The 17,210-nt window shown below is 37.0% G+C and overlaps 1 protein-coding gene across 2 annotated transcripts in view; it reads right to left on the reverse strand.

The window, feature by feature from the left end:
* LOC122794650 (galectin-2-like) overlaps positions 1-17,210 on the reverse strand; it is a 368,840-nt gene that overhangs the window by 265,942 nt on the left and 85,688 nt on the right. For both annotated transcript variants that reach the window (XM_044063275.1, XM_044063266.1), the window contains exon 2: positions 2,940-3,022. In XM_044063275.1, coding sequence (XP_043919210.1) covers positions 2,940-2,995 — 56 coding nt within the window. In that variant the 5' untranslated portion in view covers positions 2,996-3,022. The remainder of the gene's footprint in view (positions 1-2,939; positions 3,023-17,210) is intronic.

A 17,210-nucleotide genomic window follows, 5' to 3' on the forward strand; every position in this document is an offset into this window, starting at 1 on the left:
GTTGAAAATCAAACCCTGTACCTTGTGTTAGCGAGGGGAAACAGCTTAACCATTATGCCAGCCCCTAACCCCTTACCTACTGAAACCTGACTATTTTTAACACATTTTTCACCAAATTTTAAGTGTGGCATTTGTTGGGCCTTGTCTCAGTAATTGCCCCATTGTCACTGCCCAGTCCTCTCTCAAAGAATGATTTTGAGTTAGTGAATTGCAGTGCCTTCTAAGCAAGGGAGCTAAATCATTTTGCTTCATTTCATATATTAGATCTTATTTATTTATTTACATCTGATAGCCAGGGATGTCCACCTAGGAGTCCAGATTTTAAAAGCATCTCCTGCAAAGCAACTCCAGGATAAAAATCAGCAGTAAAGAAAGAATGTCACAGTAGACAATATGCAGCTAAATAATAAACAAGGCACAGTTCAAACAATGTACGCAGTGTAGTCCTAAATGTAGTAGCACAAAAAATTAAAGTCTATACTTACATGTGTTACTTGAAGTAATTTTTCTAAAGCAAATATGAACACAAATGATTAGCAAGTTTAACAAGTGAAAAGAACCCATTATAACTTTAGTCACTTATTAGGTTCAACAACTGCATAGAAGGAAGGTTATATAGCAACCAAGGGAATGAAACACTCGAGTGATGATGCCATTTATGTTTGGTAGATTTATCTTGGGTGGGAGATTATTCCAAATGTAATCTCTGAAGGTGAAAAATACTGAACTGCTAACTGTATTGAAGGGCATGCTAACATGGACCATATGGTGAGTGGATTGTATAAGGCTTCCTGGAGTGGCCCTCTAATTAATAACCTTAGATAGGAGGGGCAGTTTGAGGCCTTCTGATTAATAACCTTAGATAGGATGGGCAGTTTGGGGCCCTCTAATTAATAACTTTAGATAGGATGGGCAGTCTGGGTAGTGAGGGAGTCTGTGAGCCAGAGTGTTTATATTCAAGCTAGCTGAGATTATACAGACAGAAACAATGGCAGCTAAGACTATTGTGCCCACAAGCAAAACAGACAGTCCTATTGTAAGATTACTCCAGTTTGCTTTGAAGTGGGGAGATTAAGGAAAGAAAGATACATGAAACAGGTTACAAGCAAGGATCTAGCAATGGAAAAACTACCTATGCCTGTTAGGAAAAAATTATCACTGCACCATTTACCCAAAGCGAGGTTGTTTTTTTGAATGCATATTGGGCTCATGGAATTTAAATTAAGTTGATTAGCAAGGCTAATTCCAAAATTAAGTTGATTAGCAAGGCTAATTCCAAGAATCTTAATTATTTTTAACTTCTACATTTGGGATGAGATGGATTCAGAAGGTATGGAGTGGATTACAGGACAGGGGATGCATAATGTTGAAATGTGTTTGAAGTGGGCAGTTGCTGGGGAAATGTTAGGAGAAAAAATCAGGAATAAATATATTGAAAATTTGAGGCAAAAAAGCATTGCCCTTATCCATAATTTGCCAGAAACTGCAATATGACCAGCAAGTTTCCATACTTAGACTTGAAACATACAATTTGGCAAGATCAACTTTTTTTGCAAACAAAGCAAAACCCTACATTTGATAGCATAAAAATTATGCATTAGTTGTATAAAACCATTTCCATAATAGAGGATAAAAATTCTCACTGTACTTGTTTAAAAGGATAGCTGAATAATGTATACTATAATAGTGAAACCAGTACACAACACAATACAATGGTGTTCAAGCACTGGCACCATATGCCATTTCTGCCTGCCTAAAACTTAGAACAGTGAGAAATAAACAAAAGAAATTCAGGGTGGCTTTGAAAGATATCAAATTCTCACTGTCTCTTGTAACAGGCAGTATAATCAGTAACAACAACCCTTTTCTGAGAATCAGCTACTGGTTCTATTGTATGTAGGGGAAATTCTTCATAATTAAAAGTGCTTGAGGTTTTGTTTTTTGTAGTACAAAACCTCCACAGGAATAGATCTCTAGTTGCTTTATATACAAGAATTAGGTTTCCTGTCTGCTAACTGTAATTTACAGAGAACAGACCCAACTTACTGAGCTTCTTCTTGCCTAATAGAATCTCAAAACCATGCATTAGTTTTCATAAACCTGGGCTGTATTCCTCACCACTAGTAATATGCTTGTATTTAATTAGATTAGAAAGGGATAGGTGCATTGTTTTGTGTTTTGCATATTTTTATGACAACTTTCAAGATGTGTGCCTGCACACACACACACACACATACACACACACACACACACACACACACACACACACAAACTCCTTTTGAATATCTCTTAAAGTTGACATATCCCATGTTTGAGATCCAGTTATTTATATATGTGTGTATGTATTCATTATTATTATCATCATTATTATTATTATTACTATTATTATTATTATTATTATTATTATTATTATTATTATCATTATCATTATTATTATTATTATTATTATTATTATTATTATTATTATCATCATTATTATTATTACTATTATTATTATTATCATTATTATTATTATTATTATTATTATTATTATTATTATTATCATCATTATTATTATTATTATTATTATTGGTACTGCAGCTAGGAACTGGTGCATGCTAGCTGTACTAACGTATATTCTATGGAAATAAAGCAGCACTGGCATAGACACATTTAGGCACTAAGAAGATAAATAAATGTCACTCTGGTAGCAGAAATGGTTGTATGAAGCATTATCTGTTATGCCTGAAGGATACCACGAAATATGTATCCCCTCTTGTCAAGGAACCTATCCAGCCCCACTGCTAGCATCAGGATACAGTACATACTAGTGCATAGACAGAAAACATCCACAGTCATGACATACCTTTGTTCAGCTCCCCACCTCCCAGCTATCAGTTTGTTATACTTTCTGTCCACTAACATTTGGTGAATATACTGTCTGTTATGTAGTCACTCACCGAGCAGCATCTGAGTCAACTTTGCCCTTGATCTTAAGGGTGGTGCCAGTCTTCATGCCAAGACTGTGAATCTCCAAGTTGGTCTGCAGAGAGAAAATAGTGACTTGTTAACCTTGACTAAGGATCACATGACTTAAATGTGCTCATCTTACGTGCTGAGTATTACTACATATACAGCATGTGCTGTGCAGTTTTGCACTAACCATGGAGATGACTGCTATAAATAGTTCTATATCACTGGTACACATTTTTCTTAATAAAGGGGTATTAATGCTGCTAAACACTGACTATTGCTGTTCAAGTTGGAGACAGTTTCCAAGAAAGAAGGACAATAAGTTGCAGACATATTAAACAATTATGGTAGCAAGAGCGTTTGCAGTAAAGTGCCAAGTTTTAAAACATGTAGGTGTATTTCACACTTTTTTCACCATTTTTCTTACACTGAATATATTTTGTTGCTGTTTCTGCTTATAATGGCATAGATAAGATTAGCTGATCCAACAGTCATCTGATTTGTTTATCTCACCACTAACACTACTGCCAAGATCATCTGAATAATTTTGGCACAACATTTTTCTAAAAATTAACATACTGCCTTATGTGACTAATTAATTATGGTCATGAGCATCTCTGTCCACAACAACAACATGGATTCAGCTGCTAACAAAGCAGTTCCACAGCACACTCCACTTGTCTAGACTTCCTGCACAACTCGGTAGATTTTGGTGTGATAGCTGGAGCCACAGATAGAGATAATGAAAACATTGGGTGTATATTATGTTATCGAAAAGGCATTCCATCGAACACCTTTTCCTTGACCCATAAAAGCGAACTGCCAAATAAGCGAATGGCCACATCAGCGATTTTTCTCCAAGGGAAAAAAATTGTTTGCCCTATGAAAAACGGCACATTACTTTAAACATTACAAAGTGGGGGGCTTCATCCCCCACACACCCCTAACTAAATATGCCAACTCTGAGATCGCACTACAGTGAGGAAAAGGGCAAACTCACTAGGATGGCCAAGCAATTTTTTCCCATGGAAAAAATTGCTGATGTAGACGTTCACTGAAATGGCAGTTCGCTTTTAAAGGGTTGATGAAATGGTGTTCGATGGAAAGTCTTTTTGATAACATAATATAGACCTAAAACATTTACAATGTTCAGCACTTTTGCCATTTCTAAATCACCTTGTCAGTTTCATGAATAACACTTGTTGAAAGTAGTCCTGGCAACAAACCAATTCCTTACTACACTACTGCTGAACAGCTGCTGGTGCTGAATACTGCGTTGTTTTCTCTATTGCTCCATGCTCTTTGTTTCTAAATAGCTTCATTACATCTGAATCAAGGATACCTTAAAGCCTGCTAGTGATACTGTCGTCTTCAGTGCTATCCAACTGCATCTAGCTATCTTGATCAACACTCACAATATTTCAGTGCCGTTAGAAAATCATTCTTTTTTTTTTTCTTTCTTTCTTGGTTACAGATTTGCTTTTACTGACCTATTTAACATGTTTAATCTATTAATATACATAATGTTTAAACAGTAATCATTGTCAGTACAGTATTTCATCATATATAAACTTAGTAAGACCTTTATTGTGTTTGCTTGCATGCATGCATAAGGACAGCACATTGCTTCAGTGGCAGTAGCAGGAGTGAATGTAGATGAATAAAACATTTGCATGAGTTTGCAGACATGCAAGAGCTCTGGGAAAGCCTTGAGCTGTATAGCAGGACAATGTTATAACATGGAGCAAGAAACAGTGTTGCAACAAAAGTACTGTGTCAATAAGCATGCCACACTTATTGCTTTCATTAGTGCAGTTAGTAATAAAGCTCTCATGTTGATTGATGTGACAAAACTGAACCCAGAGTGCTGTAATTTTCTTATTCACTTCAGGCATACTGCATTTGCTATGTGCATGACAGCTAAATTAATTAAAAGTTCCCTTTTCTGTGGTTAGATTTATTCAATGCATGTTTTATTCTTAAAGCTGAATCTGGTCACTGCCATTTTGGTGATCACTCTATTACACTATTCATTCCAGTTGCACAAAGTATAACATCACATGTCAGTACAAATGTGAATTCAGTATGCAGCACTTTTTTTTTTCAGCTGTGCAGACTAGATCATTGCATGACAGTTATTCCAGTGTATATAGGGATCATCTCTAGATCCTATCTACAAATTTTAATTTATGCTGGAGATATGCTAGGAGAAAGGAGCAATGGGAAAGTCTTTAGATGGTATTTATAGTCTGGTAGTTCATAAGTGAGTAGCAGTTATGTGCAAGAAGCGCCACAATGCTTATATGTAAACAAGTAACATTAATTTGTGATGAATAAGAAAATGCCCACTTATGCCAAATGTGTAAAGTATGTAAAATCAAGGGTTAAGCTGATGTAAAGGATTATGGGAAAACCATAACCCCTGTATTACTTCATAGTATTTCAGATATATTAAGATATTAGGGATGGATGTGGCTATGCACAGTCATGTTTAAAATACCTGAGGCAAGCTGTGGACTGTGCAGCTTTTATTATTGATATTTAAAAAAAAATAAAAGGGTTTAATACATTTTATATAGCGGTATCCTTATGTAGATACCTAAATAGTTTGATTAAAGAATAGAAAGGAGAGATAGGAAAGTCTGAAAAATGGGAGTAGTACTAGTAAATAACTCTTAGACAAAAAAAAACCTATAGCCATAATCATGGCCAGCAATTAAGGAAAGGAAAATGTCTGCTGAGAATTCAATACTTTCTGTCATGGTGAGCAGTGGGGGAATCTTCTGGACTCTTAACTTTTCTTTGGTGATGTGGAGATACTCTCTCAAAGGACATAAAGACTTGTTGCACTGTACTTTGTTTCCAGAGTATTTCAAGTCTAGAAAACAATGTCTTAGTCTGGTAAACATAATTTCAGTCCAGACCTCACTTATATAGTTACTTTCATGTGTTGTACTGCTGAAGTTGCAATTTTTTCTCTCTTTTAGGTCACAAAGAAAGGTGCTTAACAATTGTTTTGCATCCCTTCAGTACTGTTAAGCATTAATATCAAGCTTAGTGGCAATGAGAGAAGAGTAGAATGAAGCCATTAACGCAACTTAAAACACTTGGGTTAGTCTTTTTTAAAGACCAAATGAAGTGCTTTACTAGCTTTCCGATGGTCTTCTTGTGTGACTGCTTTCAGCAAACCTTTCATCCATCCCTATTTTTGCAGAAAGTCCTTGATTTTACTCTTGGCATACCTTTCAACTATCCCTCATTTTACTTCATATTTTTGCCCTATCACTTGTAATTTTTTTGATTTTCTGGTAATCACTGAGGATTACAGTCAGTTAATGCCAAACATTAGAATTTCATATTTATTGTTCAGTAAATGCATACCAATGTAAAATTTGTTGTTCCATTAACCTTTTAAATGAATTAGAGCAATATTTAAAAACTCTTCCTGATTTTTGATCCTTTGTCCCTACATCAGTTTTGGATTGTCTTCATTTCTTAAGAAAAGAAGTTGAGAGGTATGCTGCTGTCTCTTTGATAGCACTGAGTGTTTTACCAGCCTTGAAAGCTGTTAAAACTTTTTGCAAAAGTTCTCTTGATTTTTCCCTGTAAGTCATAGCACATGGAGCAAATAAAGCTCTATGCATTACAAAGAATTATGACTGAATCTTCTATCACAACTTCTTATTATGAGTTCTCAACAGAGGTGCCAAGATGCACCATTCAAGCTTCACTCTTCAGGTGAATTTCTTGGTATCCATGTCTTAAACAACATAATGATCTGGTTATGATCTGATACCTGATCATAGTCCTCTATGTTCAACCCAAAACACTGAAACATTTGGAAGGTCACTGCTCAAAAACAGTGACACTCCAAAGGTCACAAAAGACAAAAAAACTGCTTTTGCAATGGGGCAATCCCCCCATACCCCTGACAAGTGACAAGACTCCAAAGCCCAGAAATATATATCTTGAAAGGAATGAGAGGTACTATGAAATCACACTACCTTTCAGAAGAGGGCAAAAGTGACAAAACACACAACACTCACCTTCTCGCTCTTCTGCAACTTCTAACTGCCACGGCTACAATTTGCTGACAACCTTCCAATGATGATGCTTTGAGCATTGATTAGCTGTCCGCTTACAAATGACAGGCCTCTCCAATGTACACATTACATGTGCATTATCATTGGAAGGTTGTCAGCAAATTATAGTGGTGGCAGTTAAAAGTTGCAGAAGAGCGAGAAGGTAAGTGTTATTTTATTTTATTTTATTTTACATTTGTTGACCAGGCTAGTCTAACTGGATATATGTCCATTTTCAGTAGAGGCCCAGGGAGATAAGCTCCGAGGAAACAAACAAAATCACATATACAAAAATTAATGTATACAATGAACATTGCAGGTGCAGTACAGAGAATAATCAAAGAGGTCATTCGTTAATAACATAGTGCAAAATATACAGATACAATTAGTACAATACAAAATGTAGTTGCAATACATCATAAAGAAAAAGATGGCAGCTGAATTATACAATATATTAGTATACAAGTAGTCATAAAGAAAAAGTAGGAGCTGAAATTATACAATATATTAGTAAAAGTAGTCTCCTTAATGAGATTCTGAAGATGTATGTAATAGTATAGAAGGACAAGGTAAGTTGTTATTAAGAAAAGGAACTTGATTACTGAGAAGAGGAGGGTAGGTTGAACCAAGTAAGAAGAGCTAGTTGATCAGTCAGGTTTAGTACAGGGGCACAACCAGTGTGTTCTGAGGAAAAGTTTCAATTTGGTTTTAAAGAGTGATATAGAGGGAAGAGAGGAAAGTTTGTTAGGAAGAAAGTTCTAGGATTTTCCAACAGTATTAGAGAAAAGAGAGTCTCTAGCCCTATTGTTTGATTTACAAATATTTACAAGAAGTTTATGTGATGATCGTAAGGTCTTTAGATTGTTCTAGGGGGTAATGAGGGTAGATAATATAGGGGTATTGGTAGGTTGGTAAAGGGTTTTATGGGCAATGGTCAGTTATTGGTGGAATTTAAGGTGATTCTGTAATTCAAGCCATCCTAGCTGCTTTAGATTAAAACAGTGGTGGGTTCTGAAAAGGTTACCTGTAGCAAATCTTGCTATGTTATTGTAGGAGTTTTCCATTTTATTAATGTTGTCTTTAGAGAGATTAGTGTATATGGGTGAGGCATAGAGGAGAGTAGAAATTAGATGGGTGTGAGCAATAGTTATTCTAGCTGCAGGAGAGAGGAAGAGTATGATCCTGTAGAGAGAGCCTAGTTTTCTATGAACAGATTTTAGAGTATTGTTAATATGGGTGTCAAAGTTAAGGTTGTTATCTATGGTGATACCTAGTAGTTTGGTAGTTGGATCTGGGGATATGAGAGTACCATTATTGGATGTTACTGTGAAGTCTGTTGGGGGGGACTTACAAGTAGGAGTAAAAAGGAGTTTATTTTTTGGGGGTTCAGAAGGAGACAGCGCTGTGTAAACCATTGTTCAACTGTGTTAAACACATTTTGGGTAAGGGAGTGAAGTTCAGATATAGATGTGGCTTAGCATATAAGTGTGGAATCATCTGCATATTGTATGCATGTAGTTTGGGGCATTGCTAGGTGAAGGTCTTTGATAAATATAGAAAACAGGAGAGGTCCTAATATGGATCCTTGAGGAACACCAGTGTTAATGGGCAGATGGGTAGGTAGAATGTTATGCCAAAGTACAGCCTGTTGTCTGTTATCTAAGTAGGACTGGAACCATCATATAGCTAGTGCATCTAGTGACAGAGATTTGAGGATATTTATAAGTATCTGGAGATTTACCATATTGAATGCCTTAGACAGATCGATAAACAGTGCAGAGGAAAGCATATTGAGGTTACGGTTTTTGTTAATACAGTCAGTAAAGGAAAGGAGGGCAGTAGTAGTGCTGTGGGAAGGTCTGAAACCATGTTGAGAATTTGAAAGTAAGTTATTTTGGATTAGGTGGTCTAGCAATTGTCTGTGGATGCATTTTTCCATGATCTTTGCAAAGGGAGAAAGTAGGGCTATGGGATGATAATTGGAGAGTTCAGTAGAGTTCCCACCCTTGTGAAGGGGGATAACATGGGATACTTTCCAGATTTTAGGGATGTATTCTTCACTGATGGTTCTATTGATGAGAATGGAAATGGGATAGGTGATGGATTTGGCTGCCTTTTGCAGATATTCAGCAGGTAGTTTGTCTGCTGAAGGAGTGCACGGTTTCAGTTTTTGGATAAGGGTAAGAATATATGTTGTTGGGACTGGTTGGAAGAGAAATGGAGGGGATGGGTTAGAGTTAGAGTTGGATATAGTTGAGTAGATAACTGACTGGCAAGAGTTTGAATAGCCTCAGTGAAAAAGGTATTAAAGGCATTAGCAGTCTGCTTGGGATTCTCTTGGTCTGTGCATTGTGGGTTTGGTGTGATGGATTGACCTGGGTGTAATAATTGATTAATACTCGCCCAGAACTTTTGTGGTTTATTATGGTGAGTCTGCTGGAATTGTAGGTAGTAGTTTCTTTTGTCAGACAGTATAGCTTTTTTAGTTTCATTTCTCAGCTGTCTGAAGTTTTGTTGGTCTACTGGGTTTTTAGTTAAACGAGATTTATTCCAGTATTTATTTCTGAGATGGATTTTTTGCCTGGTTTCTTTTGAAAGCCATGGGGCAGATTTAGTTCTCATTCTAATAGAGCAGGTTGGTGCATGGTGGTCTAGTATGGCTAGGAAGTTGGAATTAAAGTAATTAACAGCTTCCTCCAGTGCGAGGTATTTTAAGGGAGAACAGTTACATGCTCTTAGTTCTCTCTGAAAGAGATCGGGGTTGAAGTTTTTCTTGGTTCTAATTGTCCTAGATATGGTTGGATTAGGTAGATTGGATTTAAGCCTGATGATGTAGGTTAGTGAGTGGTCACTTACATCATCAGGGAGGGTTCCAGCTTCATATGTCTGGGGATGATTATTTATGAGAATCCAATCTAAGGTACTTTCTTTCTTATTAGGCTTGATTATCCTGGTAGGGGAGGTAATGGTTTGAGAAAAACCAAAAAGGTTAATATGGCTGGTAGGGTGGCTACTGCTACAACACTTCCAATCAATGTTAAAATCACCTAGGAATATGGTTTCTTGGGGAAAATTTTGGGATAATCAACAAAGGATATTTTCTATGGTGGCAATGTTATTACCAGGAGGAAGATAGATACAGATAATATAGATGGATTTGAATGTGTTAAGTTGAAGCTTGGTAATAAGAATTTCAGCGTTCGAGTCTTGAGGTGGTTTATAGTCATAGGTAGTAATCTGTAACCCAGATTTAAATAGGATAGCTACACCACCACCCTTTTTTGTTGCACGGTCAAGTCGCAAAATATTATAACCGGGTGGGATGACTTCATTGTCTTTAGTTACAGGTTTTAACCAAGTTTCTGTTAAACAGAGAATGTCAAAGGAGTAGACTTCCAAGAGAGCGTGGAGTTGTGCAACTTTGTTATTAATGCTACGTATGTTGAGGTGAGCTAATAAGAGTGAGTTAGGTGGTTTGGCAAGGGAACGGATAGTAGAGGTGTTGGGGTTGAGGAGTTGAGTGGTAGTAGCAGTTGTTGGGCCTGGGTTTGGGTGACTGTCTCCATCTTTTAAAGAGAAGAGTAGTGTTTGAAGTCTAGGATTTGGGAATTTACTATATAGAGGTAGAGATTTTCTGAGATTGGGAGAGTCATATCTAATGTGGGCTATCCTATGGTATTTTGCTAGTAGATAGCCGGGTGTAGATGTTATGTTAACATGGTTAGTGAAAATAGGTAGAGAAGGAGAGGTAGATTGCTTATTGAGGTAGAGAAGGTGTGGATATAATGGGTGTTCATAGGAAGTTAGCAGGTAAGCCAGAGTTAGAGGTGGTAGAAGTGTAAGTATGAGTAACCTCTGTAAGAGGGCTGGGGTGGGTAGCTTATACATCTGGAAGGGTAAGTTGTTAGGTTGCTGTTATAGGCTTGGAGGTATACTAGGTGTGGAAAGGAATAGGTGGAGGGTGTGGTGGGAGAGATAGGGAGTGGTAAGTGAAAAGAGTGAATTGGAGTTAAGAGGTCAATGGTGAAGGGTTTGTGATTGGTGGAAGAGGAAAGGGATGTGGTTAGATGGTATAAGAGTAGGACCCCTGGGGGTGGGTGGGATTTGGGGGTAGGCAAGAGGAGCGAAGTGAGCCCACAGGGCGAACGGAGCGGGTTGAGACAAGTGAAGTAGAAGCTAGAGAAGAAACCATCAGCAATGCTAGTAACTGAAGGAAAGTTAGGCAAGTCAGTAGTGGGAAAGATCAGAGATAAAACAGAAGTCTATGAGAAAAAAAACAGGTGGGTGTAGACAGTTGAAGTAAAGGGTAAGTGAGAAAATAAGAGCAGGTCTAGGACTTAAAAGATGCAGTGTAATTACAGAAGATATACAGAGGGATAAGCAGGAGATAAAGGATGGAATAACGGTGCCACCTAGTGGGCGGATCTAATATTGCAGGTAAGTATGTAAGGGAGCTAGCTGGTTTAGAACTAGGGAAGAAGTGATAGCTAGTAAAGAGGGTTATTATAAAGTAGAAGAGGTTTGTTGGATGCAGGGTAGATAGGAGGGGTGGTAAAGGCTGCTGGCTGTTCAGGCTCATAGCATACTTTAGAACCTCTGAAACAATAATAGAGGGTAGTCAGCTTTACAAGCAGGACTTAGACAACCACATACTTTTTTGCTTCTTGAGAGAGGGTGCAGGGAAAATAATGCTGTTAGATGAGACCACAGGTATTTCAATAGGGTCCTTTGTCACCAGGTAGGTAGGTTTTTAGAGACTATATCAGGAACAGCGCAGTGGGGAGCAGGGTACTTTTGGGAGAAAGAGAGACAAACATGGAGGAAAGAAAAAAGAGTTTGCACATAGCAGGTAGTTATGATAATTAAACAAACAAAAAAGCTTTACGTGAAGACACAATTAATAAAGTAGCTTATATTCATGCCCTTATTTTGAAAAAAGCTATTGGAATCACTTTTAAGCTAGTAGTACTGTGACATTATAAAGTAGTCTAAACTATCATTAGAGGTACTCTGAATCAGGTTTACTGAAATTGGGAGCAAGCAAAAACAAAAACATAAGCTTCTAATATCCAAATATAAACTATACCAGCAAAAATAAAAAATAACTGGAAAGCTACCTTAGAGAGAAATTACTGTACTACTCTATGCAGGGACAGTGAGTTTACAGTGTGGAATACAACACTGAGAAAAAGAAAAATAATACTATTACTTACTAGAGATGCTACACCTGGAGGGCTTTCAACTGCAATTAGAGCAAATATGGCATCCAGGGTTTTTATAACCTTTGGTGTGTTGTACCTGAGCAATCACTTGGGGGGTGGGGGAAGGGAGGGAAACCTTCAACTGGAATTTAAAGTAGCAGGGGAGAATCCGAGGGACTCTGCTAAAGCTACCTAATTAGCAAGGACAGCCAAGGAAATAAGGTAAACATACAGTCACCCTTGTTCAAGGACTGGAAGGTTTCTCTAAGAAAAACTATGTGTAGGAATACACCACAGGTGGAAGTTGTATGCTGCTTACTAGTCTGCAATGGCAGATTTTATTCTCTTTTATATTTGTATTCTCCCTTGCTCATTGTTTGCTGCACACAATGTAGCTAAGGATAAATGCAGCTGGAGACTTTGCACCTCTGTTTGGTGTTTAGTGAAGAACAAGTACTGAGGAAGAGGGACTGAAGGCTATTACTATTGAGAGGGTATAAATACCTTTACATATAACAAATTATCAACAGTGAAATGGAATGAAAGTGGTGGAGGTGGGCTAAGAGGAAGAAGGTTTGCAGCTATTGCCCCTGGGGTATGTAGTCTAGCTGACTGAGTGTTGTGTGTTTTATCACTTAAACACTTTCGGTTGGCGCACTAGTGCAGCAGTAGTGTTGTCGCTTCCCAGCAAAAAGTTCTCCGATTCGATTCTCGGTGGGAGTGCCTTCTGTGTGGAGTCTGCATGTCCTCTCTGCATTCATGTGGATTTTCTCTGGGAACTCTGGTTCCTCCCACATTATAAAGACATACAGCTGGAGCATTTCTCCCAGGCCTCCGCTGAAAATTGGCTTTGTTCCAAGTTGGACTTTCCCAGTAAACAAATGAAAAAAATAAATAAAAAATTAAGAGCTATGTCCTTACTCAGAGAAGAGACAGATGCTCTGATAGCGCACTTGATAATACCATTAGAGGAAAGGGAATTCACCCACAACATAGTGACCTGATGGAGAGATCAAGAAAGTCTACAAAACTAATTTTTTAGTTTTCAGTATAATAGGCACCTTAACTACTTGACTGATGAGGGATACTTGGCATAAAACAAAAATAGAGCCTTAAAATAAATTCAAACTGAAATGAATCCCCCAGGAATGGAGTATATGTCTCTAAACATCTATCTAGATATATATATATATATATATATATATATATATACACCCATATACACACACAGACACAAACACCATGCACACACGCACACACACACACACACACACACACACATATATATATATATATATATATATATATATATATATATATATATATATCGTTAACTAATTAAAGTCACTTGGAAGAAATGCCTTTTTTCATTTTGCTTAGTCAGTTGTTCAAACTCATACCATATGCACAGGAACACTATCTGAGTCATACTCAGCACTACAGGATGAAGCAGATTAGCAGTTTGTTGCCTTAATCCCATGCACTAAACTAACATACAGAAAGCATTCCATGAAACTGATGCCTTGAAGCATGCAAAGAAATAGATTACAGCAGCCTAGAAGTTTCCTGTGGATGTAAGGCCAGAACATTTTCTGCTGTTATGGAGATTAACTTTTCTGCAATGTTTTAAAGTAAAACTTGACAAGACTTGGGGGCATTGTCCAATGGAAGCGCTGCCTTATATACTGCACCTAGGCAGCTAACTGCTTAACTACTGAACAGGAGAGTGCAGTCTGGGATAAATTATGTGTTTATCTTGATTTATTTTAATTTGTTGACAAGGTAAGTGTGTGACCCATAATAATTATTTTCAGCTACGTAGAGGGTAAGCCTATAAGCTATTAATTCTGTGCTTCACGTAACTGAGGGTTTAATTCCCATAACTTATGTTTGTCTACTGTGTGACTTGCAATAAGTCAATTAACCAGAGAATGCTCCTGGATGAGTGTGAGAAAAGTCCATGTGGATCAGTGCTCTTCCCTTTTAAACAAATGCAAACAAATAAATGAAGTGTGAAAAGTATATAGATGTAAACATATTGTTATCTCAGAACAGTAAATGAAATACCTCAGTTCATATAGCAAGCTGACTAATTATTTGGCTCTACTGCATTCTAGTTTGACACCACTAATAGAAATACTTTGATATGCTTAAATGGAACTTTTAATTTTTTTATGAACAAAGAAAATGCTTCTTCAAATTGAATGTGGCAGAGAAAGTCATTCAAAACTTTAGCTCTGCTAATAAAAAGGCCTAGTACCACAGCCACAGAAACATTTCTGTGAGGGGAGAGTGAAGTCAAAGAAAACAGAAATGTTTCCTTGTAGAGAGCAAAATAGAGAGAACTAGAGAGAAATGTGCAGGCAAGGGGCAGGCAGAGGCTGTGGTATAATAGGCAGGCAGAGTTTATGGTATAATAGGCAGGCAGATGCTGTGGTATAATAATCAGGAAGATGCTCTGGTATAATAATAATCAGGCAGAGGCTGTGGTATAATAGGCAGGCAGAGGCTGTTGTATAATAATCGGGTAAAGAATGTGGTATAATAATCAAGCAGAGGAGTGGTATAATAGGCAGGCAGATGCTGTGGTACAATAATCAGGAAGAGGCTCTGGTATAATAATAATCAGGCAGAGGCTGTGATATAATAATCAGGAAGAGGCTGTAGAATAATATCAGGCGGAGGCTGTGGTATAATAGGCAGGCAGAGGTTGTGGTATAATAGGCAGGCAGAAGCTGTGGTACAGTATGGTGTAGATAAGGGAGGACGTTAGAAGCACTGCAATAGAAAGGAAGACAAATACAATTACATGGGGTGGTGCAATGATCTTTTCTTGTAGATGAAAAGCAATGATGTAGCAAACAAGAACAATACATTTGTAATCCTCAACCACTAGAAACAGAAGAGCCAGTCATAGCTGATGGAAGGAAGGTAAACTCCTTTTCCCCACTGTATGGCAACACTGTGTGCACCTCTTAATTGTAGCTAGTCTCTGTGTGAAGTGAATGACTGGAAAAGATGCAGTCAGAGGCTAAAATTATTTAAAATCTGAAACATTTCTGTAAAGTGAGAGATGGGAGACAGTATACTCCACTTTCAAAGGGATGCAAGTCTTAGCCTATCATGCGTACCAGACGGTACTGGTTTTATTTTAATAAGAGTGATCTTCTATACCTTATATCTGAATCAGTTGTAAAGCCCTGTCACATCCTAAATAAGAGAGGAGTTTATGGTAAAGGCCTGTGGTTAGAACAAAGTAAAAACGACATACAGAATGGCATAGATCCTTGGGTGTCCCATGCCATGGTGAGGGAGGTAATGAACAAAATAAAAAGGAGTTTATGTATGAAATAATTTAGTCATGGGTCAAATGGGTCTAGAGTGAATGGACTGTACTTACTGTGAATGAAAATTTCTGCAAATGGTTGACAAAACAGACAATGATGGTCTTAGAGTCATAAGTGGATACTTCATTCAGTAAGATGGAGACAAAATTCAATGCATTTGTTAGGTCTTCAAACCAGGCCTTACATTACTCTCTTCTTTAAATTGTATTACTAGGTGAAAACAGAGTAGTTGAAGTATTGTGGCCTGAGCATATATAACTGGGTGGAAATGATTTTTACAATGTTCGCTCGGAACATATCTAAAGGTTTACCCCCATCTTAAACTAAATTTGATGCTATGAAAGCAATCAGGAAACTGAGTTTTTGCTTAAAAACAACTAAAATGTAGGTAACATTCTGTACTTAGACAATACCTTTTGTATTACATATGTACATATATATGTACATATACATATACATATACATATACACATGCACACAAACACATGCACGCACACACACACACACACACACATATATATATATATATATATATATATATATATATATATATATATATATATATATATATATATATATATATATATATATATATATATATATATATATATATATATATATATATGTATATATATATATATATATATATATATATATATATATATATTGTTAACTAATTAAAGTCACTTGGAAGAAGTGCCTTTTTTCATTTTGTTTAGTCAGTTGTTCAGACTCATACCATATGCACAGGAACACTATGTGAGTCATAATCAGCACTACAGGATGAAGCAGATTAGCAGCTTGTTGCCTTAATCCCATGCACTAAACTAACATACAGAAAGCATTCCATGAAACTGATGCCTTGAAGCATGCAAAGAAATGGATTACTGTAGCTCAGAAGTTTCCTGTGGATGTAAGGCAGAGCATTTTCTGCTATTAAGGAGATTAACTTTTCTGCAATGTTTTAAAGTAAAACTTGACTAGACTTGGAGGCATTGTCCAATGGAACTGCTGCCTTATATACTGTACCTAGGCAGCTAACTGCTTAACTACTAAACAGGAGAGTGCAGTCTGGGATAAATGATGCATTTATCTTGATTTATTTTAATTTGTTGGCAAGGTAAGTGTGTGACCCATAATAATTATTTTCAGCTACGTAGAGGGTAAGCCTATAAACTATTAATTCTGTGCTTCACGTAACTGAGGGTTTAATTCACTTAACTTCTGTTTGTCTACTGTGTGACTTGCAGCAAGTCAAATAATCAGAGAATGCTCCTGGCTGAGTGTGAGAAAAATCCATGTGGATCAGTGCTCTTCCCTTTTAAACAAATGCAAATAAATAAATGAAGTGTGAAAAGTATATAGATGTACACATATAGCTTTCTCAGAACAGTAAATGAAATACCTCAGTTCATATAGCAAGCTGACTTATTATTTGGCAATAATTTTTTTATGAACAAAGAAAATGCTTCTTCAAATTGAACGTGGCAGAGAAAGTCATTCAAAACTTTAGCTCTGCTAATAGAAAGGCCTAATACCACAGCCACAGAAACATTTTTTGTGAGGGGAGAGTGAAGTCAAAGAAAACAGAAATGTTTCCTTGTAGAGAGCAAAAGAGGGAGAACTGA

The sequence above is a fragment of the Protopterus annectens genome, chromosome 1.part0 (assembly GCF_019279795.1).
Source record: "Protopterus annectens isolate FY-2018-M chromosome 1.part0, PAN1.0, whole genome shotgun sequence".
NCBI lineage: Eukaryota > Metazoa > Chordata > Ceratodontiformes > Protopteridae > Protopterus > Protopterus annectens.